Raw genomic sequence first — 13759 nt, 5'->3', positions numbered from 1 at the left:
CCCAGTACCTCACACAGTGAGTACTAATATACTATGGTTTATCTACAAAAGACAATAGAATCAATATTGTATGATTAGTAGCAATATTTTATAATGTTACTATGGTAAAAAAGTACCTTTACCAAGCATGAACTTTGCTAAACACCTTACATTCATTATTTCGTTTAGTCAGACCAAGGTGTTAGGTTGGTACAAAAAGAAACTGCAGTTTTTACCATTAAAAGTAATTAAAAGTGCCATTAATTTTAATGGAAAACACTGCAATTATTTTTTGCACCAGCCTAGTACTATTCTTACTCCAGTTTACAAATGGGGAAGCAAGGCTTAGAGATGGTACTTTGCCTAAGGCCTTATAGAAAATGAACGCTGGTGCCAGGCATGGTGGCTCACACCTGTAATCCCAGCAAGGCAGACAGATCACTTGAGGTCAGGAGTTTGAAGGCAGCCTGGCCAACATGGCGAAACCCTGTCTCCACTAAAAATACAAAAATTAGCCAGGCGTGGTGGCAGGTGCCTGTAATCCCAGCTGCTTGGGAGGCTGGAGCAGGAGAATCACTTGAACCTGGGAGGCAGAGGTTGCAGTGAGCCAAGATCATACCACTGCGCTCCAGCCTGGGCGACAGAGAAAGACTCTGTCTCAAAAAAAGAAACGAAAAGAAAATGAAGGGTGGGTTTAACTTCAAAACCCATGTTTTGTGTTGCTACATCAGCTCTCTCTGTGTTGGGTGACAGAGGTCAACAAAGGGCAGATCCCCGGGAAGCTGTCAGGATTACAAGTGAAATGTTGTTTGTATAACCCCATGGGGTTTGAGCACCACTTTTACTGTCTATTTTGGCTCATCTGTTTTTGATTTTGTTGATAAGGTCCATGGGGTTTAGTAAGCCTGCTTACACGGATGCCATGTGTATTGTTAATAAGGAATACCAGATAAAACTTACCTGGGTAAAAATATTGGGAATATAACAAGAAAAATAACTCTCACCTAGGAAGCACTTTTTTTTTTTTTTTTTAACCATGGGAATTGGGACTTGGGAAGATTTGATAGTTCTTTACAGCCCTAATATATACATGTTGAAATGTGTCATGGGAATCGTTGATATTTACCAGGAGGGAGCTCAGCTCTAGAGAACATTAGGAATGTTGAGACATCAGCCTTTGGGTGCTCTGCAGAGCCACAAGAATCTTGTGGTTCATTTGCCCTCAAAAGCATTTTACAATGAAAAGCTCTGCCTTAAGTGCCAGGAGCAGAATTTGGCAGCTTCGTGGTACAAACTCCCACTGTCCATAGATCTGTTCGTTAATGGGCTGCTCTGCCCCACATCAACGGCAGGAAATGGATCACAAAGCATGAAGGGAAAAGAGTTATGTGCTCTTTCTCCCTGGCTGTGAAATCACCACTCAGCATAGAAATTGGAGTCAAGGCCTCAGTCTTTAGCCTTTGGCCCTAAGGGATATTTGTTTGGTTGCACCTGCTAACCTTAGAAGTTCCCCATGTGTTAAGCCCTGGTTCTCTGACATCTGTAAATCTTCTTTCCCTAGCTCCCCAGAGAGCCGAAAGGATTTCCTGAAGGCCGTGCATTCAGTCCTGCGCGATAAGCACAGAAGACAGCTCCTCAAAACCGAGAGCCTTCCCTCATCCCAGCAATATGTCCCTTTTGGAGGGAAAAGATTGTGTGCACTGAAGGGGGCCAGGCCGGCCATGAGCAGGGCAGGTACTGTGGGGCTTCAGACGTTCAAGATTCCGGTCACCCCCACTCCGCAGTAGAACTCCAGTGAGCTTGACCTCCTTGTTGAGTGGGGGTGAGGTGTGGCTTGGTGGGGACTGATGTAGGAGGACGGTTCTTCCCTGGTGTGAGGTTCCTTGCCCTTGCCTCCTTCCTGGTGGCTCCTGGGGATCCGCCCTGTATCTACATTCTTCTTGTCCTCCCTCGAGCCTTCCCTTTGCCTCCCTTCTCCTTTTGGCTGGTGAGCTCCTCTCTCATTTGCCAAGCCGGGATGCAGACACATCCTCTTTCTGGAGAGGCTGTCTCAGCCTGCTTGCAGAATGAGAGTCGCTGCTTTGCATGACAGCCAGCTTTGTCTAGCAGAAAGCCGTGTGTCACATTTCAGCAAGGTCACAGCCCTCTGTTCTGAGAACATGGTGGCTTCACGGTCTGGCAACACAGCAATGCCTGCTCTCAGTAGTAAGGATTCTAGGTTTGGTAGCCCACATGACACTTTCAGTTTTTAATCCTGGCCTTGTGCCTGCAACTTTATTTTTAGTCTCCGTGTTAATTTGGGGAAGCCTGGAACTATTCTTGGAAACAAGAATCTAGAGTTTAAATGGCCCTAGCATAAATATTCTTGTAGGACTTAATCCATTACGGTGGAGCAGTGAGGAAGTAAAATAAATACCACCACCCGTAAATGGTAGCAAAATTTATCTAGGGATAAAGCTGTTTTAATACTTAGGGACTTAATGACATCAAGATAACTAACATTTTTATCAGAACTTTCTTAAGAGGCAGCCTAGAATTTTGCAGGGAGGATTTCATTAAAAGAGGCCCCCTTTGCACTTGCCAGAAAAGTTTCTGGCCTTTGTCCCCATTACCATTCTACCTGTTGAAGAGGCATGGACAGAAGTATGAATGCCTGAAGGTTTTCGTAGACAAAACCTACCTGGCTTGACATGGGATATTACATTCTTTAAGAACCTTAAATTTGGCCGGGCGCGGTGGCTCAAGCCTGTAATCCCAGCACTTTGGGAGGCCGAGACGGGCGGATCACGAGGTCAGGAGATCGAGACCATCCTAGCTAACACGGTGAAACCCTGTCTCTACTAAAAAAAAAAAGACAAAAAACTAGCTGGGCAAGGTGGGGGCGCCTGTAGTCTCAGCTACTCGGGAGGCTGAGGCAGGAGAATGGTGTAAACCCGGGAGGCAGAGCTTGCAGTGAGCTGAGATCTGGCCACTGCACTCCAGCCTGGGCGACAGAGCAAGACCCCGTCTCAAAAAAAAAAAAAAGAACCTTAAATTTAACTAATGTTCGGGGACTAGTTACTGTAAACCTCTTCTCCAATCAGTTGATAAGTATTTATTGAAAGCTTAGTGCAGTGAACACCCAGCACTTTGCTAAGTTTTCTGAGGTATCCTAAGAGTCTTGCATACAACCCTATGCACAGTTTCTCATGCGGTCCCCATGGAAGAATAATTTATTGGTCCTTTATAACTCACTTTAGAGATTTTTATCTTGGATTTGTCTTCTCTGCCCCTCTTGTTTGCTAGGGAAATGTTTAAAAAGGTTTGGAAATACGTGTCTCAACCTCAGGGAACTCACCTATTGCAGTTGTTAATCAATGAACCTAAAATCAGGGCTGCATTTACTTTGAAACTAAGCATGGTTAGTCTGTCACTCAGTTTTCCTGCTGAGATCCATTCGGAAAGAAAACAAAACCAGCCCACAGTTTAACACCATCATCCATCATCATGATTACCAAGAGAAAGCCTTGATGTCATAGCCTTTGGATTTAGCTGATTGAGAGATTTTTCTGCCTGATGACTCATTTTTGGCTGAAGAAAGTCTGTATCACTTTGCTTTGGAGGCATCTCACTATCCTCAGAATCTTCATGTTAGAGGAGTTTAAAATGGTACCTGAGTAGAACAGCACAGCAGTTCTACTGGCAGTCTTAACAGTGAACACTGGAAATAGTCAAAGATTAGTCAAAGATTGCATCCCTAAAAGACTGGGAAGAACCCAGTAACGGTAACCAGGTTCTTAAGCATACTGAGAACAGATACTCATGCTTCATTTTGCTTTGTCCTGAATACCCAGCTAGTTTATTTCTCCCTCTGTTCTGTTTGGCTAGGATAGTAAAGCCAAATACTCTGCTTCCATATTAAGCCTAAAGTGCTTTACTATCCTAGCCAAACAGAACTTACAGAAGAGCTGAAAGAATTCCTACCTACCATATATATTCTGTATTTTTCTATATTCTCATTATCACTCATCTATTAGAATCCATCTATCATTTGTCACCTCATCTTATTTTTGACACATATCAAAGATGTAGACATTAACACACTTTACCCCTAGATACTTCAGCATGCAAATCATTAACAAATATTTCCCGTAGCTTTGAGCTGGTGTAGTTCTAATGTAGTGATTGGAGAGAGGGATGCTGTATATTGCTGGTGCTGAGATAAAAGTGAACAAGAATTTTTTGTCTCTTCTCAATAGAGGTCGGTGTTTTTTTTTGTTTTGTTTTGTTTTTCTCCTCTTTTCTATTCCCCTTTTCCATTTTGCCTGGAAATGGCTTTTATTCCAATCCTCAACCAACAGTAGTGTCCATTTGTTCCATGGTGTTAGATGGCAGAACTCTCAGGAATAGTGATGGACACGCAGGGGTCTGAGGCAGAGCGTGGCTGCAGTGGGAGCCAATTCAGCTCCTCGTTGACCTCTCTAACCTTGCACCTGCTGGGCTTGAAGTCAAGGCTGCGTTTGGCAGTAACTGAGACACGAGGCATCTTCTAGTAGCACGGAAGCAGTTAGATGGTTTCTGGGGCTTAGGTTTCAGGAAAGCAGCTCCCAGTTGGCTTTGAGACTCTTCCCCTCCACTGGAAAGCCCGTGTTGCATTTCACCTTTTCATGTCTAATGCAACAGCCGCTTCACTCTCGAGGGAGAAGCAGCAGCCTTCCCTGTGAACAGTCTCGTGTAGGCGTGTGGTGGGATTGTTGGCTTGATTGGATGGTGTCTTTTGTGTGCTTGTTTTTAATTCTGGCTTCCTAGAGGGCAGTAGGTGAAAGAATGAAGTTTTCTTAACTGGTAGTCACTTTATACAGCACTTTGTTGATCAAACTGCTTGGGTATCATCGGTTTTTTATTTCTCATTCCACTGAGGCACTGATAACGTTAATTGCTTTGTAGAAGAGTGAGCGATACACAGACTGTAATTAGGGGAGACTAAGGCTCACATTTGCTTAGCTTCCTACCTGATGTGGGACTTTGTCAGAAAGAAGACAGGGAAATAACTGAAGATTCCATGTCTTTGAGAGCCACTCTTTCTTCATAGGCTCTCTTAAGAGGGATTTGGTGCCCTTAATCTAACTGCAGATCCCAAGAAATGTTACGTTCAAGTTCCCAGAAAACAAGTAACTGAGACTGGTGCTTCTGCCTCCTTTGATGTATTTTCTACAAAGACAGCAAAACCACAGATGCACCCCCACCCTTGCTAAAAACCTATTCCAGCTACACAACCCAGGGACAGCCCTGGGGATCTTCATAGCACTGGACCATGGGACATGACCAGGATTGAGGACACTAACTCACTAACTCATCCCCAAATCAGTGGTCTGTCTACTTGAGAGCAGCTGTAGTCTATGTTACCCATCTCTTAGGGGCACAGGTTAGAATAGTAGATTATTTGCCAGGGAGTTGAGTGCCCCTTTGCCCATAACGCACAACCTCTGCTGTGTGCCCCGGTTCCCCCTTGCCCTTCCATCAGTTGCTAGAACATCTTCTAAGTCCAGATACCTCGACAAGGTAAATGCTCCGAGACAGACTGGTGAAATCTAGACTGTAAGCCCCAAAAGACATCAAGGCATTCAGTGCATACCGTTTCGGTTTTTATTTTCTCCTGTCCTTTGCTTTCTGGATTTTCATCTCACGTAAAGCATGTGGGGGTTTTATTTTTATATTTTTGTGTGTGTGTGCAGTGTCTGCCCCAAGCAAGTCTCTTGGGAGGAGGAGGCGACGGCTGGCTCGAAACAGGTTTACCATTGATTCTGATGCCGTCTCCGCAAGCAGCCCGGAGAAAGAGTCCCAGCAGCCCCCCGGTGGTGGGGACACTGACCGATGGGTAGAGGAGCAGTTTGATCTTGCTCAGTATGAGGAGCAAGATGACATCAAGGAGACAGACATCCTCAGTGACGATGATGAGTTCTGTGAGTCCGTGAAGGGCGCCTCAGTGGACAGAGACCTGCAGGAGCGGCTTCAGGCTGCCTCCATCAGTCAGCGGGAAAGAGGCCGGAAAACCCTGGATAGTCACGCGTCCCGCATGGCGCAGCTCAAGAAGCAAGCTGCCCTGTCAGGGATCAATGGAGGCCTGGAGAGCGCAAGCGAGGAGGTCATTTGGGTTAGGCGCGAAGACTTTGCCCCCTCCAGGAAACTGAACACTGAGATCTGACTGTGTCACCTGCCCCGTAGAGAATGTGTGTAGATACTTCGTGCCCTAACTCTGCCCACCCTCCCGTACCGTCAACAAGAATGTCCCCTTCGGTCGCGCTCTTGCACACACGGTTTTGGCAGCTGACTTGGTTCTGAAGCCATGTAGCCACCCAACTTTGTCATTTTCAACATCAGAAATAATTCCTCAGAATCCCAAATAAGCTTGAGTCCTATCTTCTGTATATTATTAAGGGCTTTTATTTATTCTCAGTTAATCAGGGCCTGAACAATTAAAAGAAAAAAGATTCTCTAGCACTGGAAAGCAGATCACCCCCAGGAGTTAACAGATGTACAGCAGATTAATTTAAGGGATAGTAGCACACACACGATCCTTCTATCTGAAATCAGTCCCTAGTTGGGGAAACCTCTTTCAAACACGAAATGAAATGTGTACAGCTTGCAGTGTTCCGACTATACCCTTCCCTCTTCCATGTCTCAGAATCTCTGTGTATTTTAAGAATGTTTGAGGAAAGGGTGGCAATTCATGTTTCAATGAGCCTTTTTTTTTTCCTTCCTGTTTTGGTCTATAGCTGGTCTTACTCTGTGTCCATGTTCGGAAGCTCTAGTTTTGCATAGAATTATAGAGATGCCAAACTCGTTGAAAAGAGATCCAAATTTATCGCTTGAGAGAAAGAAGAAACACTATTTTTTGTATTTTACCTGAGATACAGGGGCACAAATAGATGAGGATTTTACAGTGTTAGTGTAACCCTGAGCCTAAAAAATGAGGATATAACCTTTTACAGAGAGAGTGAGGTGTGGTTTTATATTTATATATGAAAGGCCGACAAGCTCATGCTAAGGATATACTTTTCTTCCAAGAAGCGGATTTTCTTTTTCTTTTTAATGTTTGAATCTGTATTTGAGCTGGGAGTTTGGTTGGATTAAACATGACACCCAGGTGGGCGGGGTGTGTGTGTCTGTTGCACATGGCAGGGAGGGGAGCCTCCTTCTCATGGGGTTGCCATGGTAATCATTGGTTTTCCCATTAAAATTGCATCTTCATCCATAGATTACCTTCCCCTTCCCTGACAGTTCATAACCAAACCTTTAAACAGAACAGCCTCTTTAAAAACTTCTCTTGTGTTGAACACTTTCTTCATGCTAACGAAACAGGGTAAACACGCTCAACACGTTAATGGTCTAAACAGATATCCAAATACTAAGAAGAAAAACAAGTTATAGCACTTTCAATTTTTTTTAAAAAAAAAAAAAAACGGTTTATAGCTTTTTCTTTTCCCATGTCACAATGTCCACTTCCTAAGAAGGGTTTAAAATACTATGAAAACTTTCTTTTTGGGGAAAATATCTATTTGGTGTTTGACACATCAGTAGGTACTTTAGACCTGAATTTTATAGTAGCTTTAGGAGTTATATTTTATAAAAATCAGTTATGACTTTATATTTCCAGACAATAGAGAGTTCAGTACATCATGCTCTTGTGCCTCTGCCTGCTTTTCCTGCGTTCCCACCCTGTATCCCCGTCCCCCCGCCTTTCGGGTTTCCAGGGCTTCGAGCTTGATCTTTTGAAAGTTTTATTCTATTAAATTTTTGCTATATCTTCTGGTTTTCTTAAAAAGCTTTAGAATGGTTTCTATACCCTTTGTACCACTGCATTTTTCCATATCATCTCCGGTTCGATCGCGTCCAGATGGAAAACGGAAGCAGGGGCTTCTAATCATCGCATTTACTGGTTCCAGTGCAACACATCCATCTGAAAACACTCGGAAGTCTGGTGCTTGGAGAGGGTGCCATTGTCTCTTGTACATAAGGTCATGACGTGTCTATGTCAAAAGTTCTTATATATTTCTTTTATAAGCTGAAAGAAGGTCTATTTTTATGTTTTTAGGTCTATGAATGGAACGTTGTCAATGCTTGTCAAACAATAAAAATACTGAAAAGTGTCTGGGCGGTTCTATGCCTTTTTGGATGGGAAGATGAGTATGAATTGTTGGCGGGGAAGAGGCGGTGGGAGAAGATTCCTGGGAATTCCATTTGGTGAAGTAACGTGATCATCAGGAGAACGCTGTTGTGGTAGTGCTTGAAGCTTTAACAGAAAAACAGGTGCATTACAGTTGCTTGGCATCTTGACCTAACGTTACCCCTACTGGGTACTGTTTCTTTTCCAGTCTCCTGCCTATCCCAATGGGAGCAGGCTGGGGGATTCCCATGAAAATATTGGGGTGAAGTGCAGAGCTCCGACCGGCCTGACTGAGCTCTTGAATCACTCCACATTTTATCACCGGGGATCCACTGCCTGAGCCTTTCACAGAATCACAAAACAAGGTAAATAGTGTCTTGGGCTGCCTTTCTCTTCCCATCATAGTCCCCAGATCTGACCCTCCTGAGTCCCTTACAAACCTTACCCATCAACGTTACCCCATCCATCCCTGCCCTCGGTGAAAACATTGTCTCCTGTCTCTAGAAGAGCCTCCGCCGGCACATGGCGAGCCCTGTGGTGTAGCTACTTGCTCCTCGCAGTGGAGGTCCTGACACCAGCAGCGTCATAATGTCGCTGGGAGCTTGTTGGAAGTGCAAAAAACTGGGAGGCAGGAGGAGCACTTGAGGCTAGAAGTTCGAGACCAGCCTGGGCAACATAGTGAGATCCCATCTCTATGAAAAATAAAATACTTAGCTAGTCGTAGTGGTTCACACCTTTAGTCCCAGCTACTCAGGAGGCTGAGGTGGGAAGATTGCTTGAGCTCAGGAATCTGAGGCTTGCAGTGAACTGTGATCACGTTATTGTACTCCAGCCTGGGTAGCAGAGAGAGACCCTGTCTCAGAAAAGAAAAATGCAGAAACTTGGGCCCCACCCAGAGGCACTAAACCAGAACTTCCATCTTAATGGGATCCTCTGATGATTCATCCATGTTCATGTTTGAGTCACATTCATTTGGTGGCCTCCAAACATTTTGATGTTGAGCAGTGATTTGGAGCACATCCCTCTTTATTTTAAATATATTCAGGCATTACAGCAGCAATATGTACATCTGTAAGACACAAGATTTCTTTCTGTAGCCGATGCATCCGTCTTGGGGGATGACTGAAGCCAGCTTTAACACCTGCTCCATGAAGTTCTTCCAGCAGTTAGAACTCTGGTGTAAATGAGATTTAGCAGTTTGGGCTGCTTTCCTCACCAATAGCTGAGTCTCTGTGTGCAGAGGAAATGAGTGCTCAAAGTCGACTGTAGAGGAATAATCATACCTTTCCCCACTAGTTTCGTTCATTTTCAGGCTCATCTCCCACCAGGCTGGCAGAAAATATCCTCAGTTTTCCTCTCCCTTTCTGTTCGTGAGGTTTGGGGGCGGGGTGCTCCCTTCTGCAAAGATAACTGTAGCAGTGACCAGCGTCGTCATCCATCCACGGGCTCCTTCACGCGTGATGGTGGGCTCTCTAGTGTATCCTTCTGCTCACCCAGGACACGTCTGCAGCCTGGTTCCTGGCATTCTGTCTCCTCTCTGGGACGTTGCCAGGATGCTTTGCCTAAGTTCTGGTCCGTCCCCTTCCACAGAGCTCTTCTGCCTGTATCCTTAGCCAGGGGCTAGTGCCGTTTTTGTTTGTTTGAGAGGGAGTCTCACACTGTCGCCCAGGGTGAAGTGCAGTGGCATGGTCTCGGCTCACTGCAACCTTCGCCTCCCAGGTTCAAGGGATTCTCCTGCCTCAGCCTCCTGAGTAGCTAGGATAACAGGCGCCCGCCACCATACCCAGCTAATTTTGTTTTGTATTTTTAGTAGAGACGGGGTTTCACTGTGTTGGTCAGGCTGGTCTCGAACGCCTGACCTCGTGATCCACCCACCTCGGCCTCCCAGAGTGCTGAGATTACAGGCATGAGCCATCGTGCCCTGCTGGCTATTGCCTTTTCTGTGTGTGGGTGGTTATGGGGATGAGGACAGAGAAGCTGGGTTGCAGAGGGGAGCCCTTGTGTTTTTTTTGCAAGCTTGTTGATACCCACGTTTTACAGGCAATTCTGCTTTTTGGCACAAACCTATTCCAGGATAGGGAACCTCTGTGACAAGTGCCTTAGAAGGGAGGTGTTGAGCAGGTTGTGGGGAAGTTGTGCAAATACAAGGAGAGAAAGAAATACTCAAAATATTCAGCCACTTACATAGAGAATGTGTGAGATCAAAACTGCAGTGTCAACAGCCGGGTGCAGTGGCTCACACCTGTAATCCCAGCACTTTGGGGGGCCGAGGCGGGTGGATCACTTGAGGTCAGGAGTTCCAGATCAGCCTGGCCAACGTGGTGAAATCCCATCTGGACTAAAAATACAAAAGTTAGTTGGGTGTGGTGGCACACATCTGTAATTCCAGCAACTTGGGAGGCTGAGGCAGGAGAATCTCTTGAACCCGGGAGGTGGGACTGTAGTGAGCTGAGATTGCTGCACTGCACTGCAGTGTCCTATCGCTCCTAAACTCCAGCAGACAGGACAGTGGTAATGGCTCCAGGAACACTCCAGCCTGGGCGACAGAGTGAGACTCCATCTGAAAAAAAAAAAAAAAAAAAAAAAAAATGCAGTGTCACAATCCCCCTAGGCTTCTCTAAAGGAAGTCGTTGTTGGAAGAAGGAAAAAAGAATACTCAGAATACAAATCATGAACGTGTAAGGCTTCTGTAAACACATGGAGTATGGATACTGTTGGCAGGATACTGCCTTCTGCTGAACAGTGTAGGGGTAGAAACCCTCCCAGGTCGTGTTCCTGGGATTGCCTTGTTTCCATTCTTCTACCTGTCATATGCCTCCCCACCCCTACCATATACCAATAGAATGCATTCCATAGAAACCCTCATTCATCAACAGTGGAGTTTATTCTGGTCTATTCTTTCTACATCATGTAGCAACCTTTAGCCTATACATTCTACTGTGTTAGTAAGTCAATTTCTACTGTCACTGAGTCCACCACCTCGACCGTGTTCCTGAGTGAGGTGTGACTCATGCACATCTTCATGTCACTGCTTTCAAACTGGGCTGACGGCTTCTAATTTGTGTGCAGTAGGTCCTCTGCTGTTGTCTAGTCACTTGGGATCTCTCTCTGTCTCTCTCTCTCTTTCTTTCTTCTCACTCTGTCGCCCAGGTTGGAGTGCAGTGGTGCGATCTCAGCTCACTGCAACCTCCGTCTCCCAGGTTTAAGCAGTTCTCCCTGCCTCAGCCTCCCAAGTAGCTAGGATCACATGCCCGGCTAATTTTTGTACATTTTGATAGAGACAGGGTTTCACCATGTTGGCCAGGCTGGTCTCGAACTCCTGACCTCAGGTGATCCACCCACCTTGGCCTCCCAAAGTGCTGTGATTACAGGCGGTCCCTTGGATTAAAAATGACAAGGGATTGGCTGGGTGCAGTGGCTCATGCGTGTAATCCCAGCACTTTGGGAGGCTGAGGCAGGTGGATCACAAGGTCAGGAGTTCGAGACCAGCCTGGCCAAGATGGTGGAACCCCCGTCTCTACTAAAAATACAAAAATTAGCTGGACATGATGGCACTTGCCTATAATCCCAACTACTCAGGAGGCTGAGGCAGAGAATTGCTTGAACCTGGAGGCGGAGCTTGCAGTGAGCCGAGATCGCGCCACTGCACTTCAGTCTGGGCGGCAGAGCGAGACTCCGTCTCAAAAAAAAAAGACAAGGGATTTAGACTATATGTGCACATCTTGCACTTTCTGTACAGTCAACTACCCTCAAGTCAGGGAGGTGTGACACTTTTTTAAACGCAAATCCAGGGTCCCTAATATTTTTTTAAAAATTCAGGAATCACATAATACTTCAGAATTTCTTTTTCCTTGTTCTTCAACATACTTCATACCCAGGTCAAGCCAAAGTTAGATTTTTTTAGCCCATGAGGCCCTAGTGGGATTGCTTTCACCTTTCTGGGCACCAGTGTCATCCTTTTTGACTTCAATACTTAGTTTCTTTTCTTGAACACCACCCGAGGCTTCCTGGGCTGCTCCCAAGAATGATTTGGTTACAGGATGTCCTGTGTTCTGTTCTGCTCAGCTCTGTGCTTGTGTGTTCTGCCTGGTGCTGTTACCTTGTATTTTAAACATTAATGGTTGGTTAATTATAGGCCCCTCACTTTCAGTCAAGATGGTAGCATTTGTTTGTCCTTGATGGGTTTGTTGAATATAGGCACGGGTTGTGCATGCATACACACACTTAAAAATGAGTTTATATTTTATTAACATACTGTTTCGTTAACCTGATTTTTACTCTTAATGATGCAACTTGTAGACGTTTTCATGACATTCTAAAAAGGTCTGCATCACTGTAAGACATGGTCACATCCATCATAATGGTCATAGTTCACCGTAATTTACATAACCAATTCCCAGTTTACATAACCAATAACCAATGGGCATTAAGGATTCCAGGGGTTTTATTTTGTTATTAAGAAAACACGATGAACACCCGTATTGGATATTTCTGTGCACTGGTCCAGTTGCTTCCTGAGGGAGTACTGAAGAGGTAGCTTTGCATATATTTATATACATTTTAAAGATCCTGATGGCCATTTCTAAATTCTAGGATGCTGTGTTCCTGTTTGTCTTCTGGTGAGATGTCAAGATCCTACTTCCTGTCTAATGTTTCCACTTTGTCACAGAAATGGCTTTTTTCTGTTTGTATTTCGATTATTTTGGACGGATATGCTTGGTGAGCTGCGCCTTCTCCCACTCCTGTCCTCCTTTCTTTGTTCACACTCAGTTTTTTGTTTTGTTTTGTTTTGTTTTGTTTTGTTTTGAGATGGAGTCTCGCTCTGTCACCAGGCTGGAGCGCAATGACGCGATCTCGGCTCACTGCAACCTCTGCCACCTGGGTTCAAGCGATTCCCCTGCCTCAGCCTCCTGAGTAGCTGGGAATACAGGTGTGTGCCACCAGTCCCAGCTAATTTTTTTGTATTTTAGTAGAGACGGGGTTTCACCATGTTGGCCAGGATGGTCTCGATCTCCTGACCTCATGATCCACCCACCTCAGCCTCCCAAAGTGCTGGGATTACAGGCACACTCAGTTTTACTGTCAGTCTTCAGGATATTGGGGGTTTCTGGTGATAGGAATAGCATCCATGCACTCCCCTTCAAAGTTTCAGAGATTTTAAATATTCCCTCACCTCATACATGCTTGTCCCGTCCAGCGGGATCGTTAACACAGACCTTGGAGGAGGGGGTGGGAATTTAGAGAGACAAGAGACACAAGAAATGGAGACAAGACAGTATCCTGATCAAGTCTCGTTTAATGGCGGCGGTGCAATGCCTTATACAGGCTGGCAGGGAAGAGGAAGGGCTCAGAGCAGGCGGGGAGGAGAATAATGAGAGACGTCACCAGGCGCATGCTCGGTAGACTTAGTCTTTCCCGGGCGCAGGAGGTATCTACGCGCGGGCGGGAAAAGTTAGCGCGCACGGGAAAAGTTGATGATGAAGAACCAGGAAGTGCGCCATCTTGTCTCCACAATGCGGAGCTTAAGCAACAGAGGCCGCGGCAATTTCCGGGCCTCACGGCTCCGGACAGGTCCTCCTTTTTTATATTATTAGTGACTAGAAGATAGTCCCTCGGGAACTGTGCCTGTCTTAG

The 13759-nt window shown here is 45.5% G+C and overlaps 1 protein-coding gene across 5 annotated transcripts in view; it reads left to right on the top strand.

Annotated features, from left to right (window-relative positions):
- The window catches only part of TIAM1 (TIAM Rac1 associated GEF 1), a 230278-nt gene extending 222168 nt beyond the window's left edge, over positions 1-8110 (top strand). For 4 of the 5 annotated variants that reach the window (XM_030914607.1, XM_030914608.1, XM_030914610.1 and 1 more), the window contains 2 exons: positions 1541-1713; positions 5694-8110. In XM_030914607.1, the coding sequence (XP_030770467.1) occupies positions 1541-1713; positions 5694-6163 (643 nt within the window). In that variant the 3' untranslated portion in view covers positions 6164-8110. Of the gene's footprint in view, positions 1-1540; positions 1774-5693 lie in introns of all 5 variants that reach the window. The other variant, XM_030914609.1, reaches the window with a different exon arrangement.
- Positions 8111-13759: the final 5649 nt, after the last annotated feature.

The sequence above is a fragment of the Rhinopithecus roxellana genome, chromosome 13 (assembly GCF_007565055.1).
Source record: "Rhinopithecus roxellana isolate Shanxi Qingling chromosome 13, ASM756505v1, whole genome shotgun sequence".
Lineage (NCBI taxonomy): Eukaryota > Metazoa > Chordata > Mammalia > Primates > Cercopithecidae > Rhinopithecus > Rhinopithecus roxellana.
The sequence above is the reverse complement of the archived record's forward strand: the minus strand, read 5'-3'. Positions and strand labels throughout refer to the sequence as shown.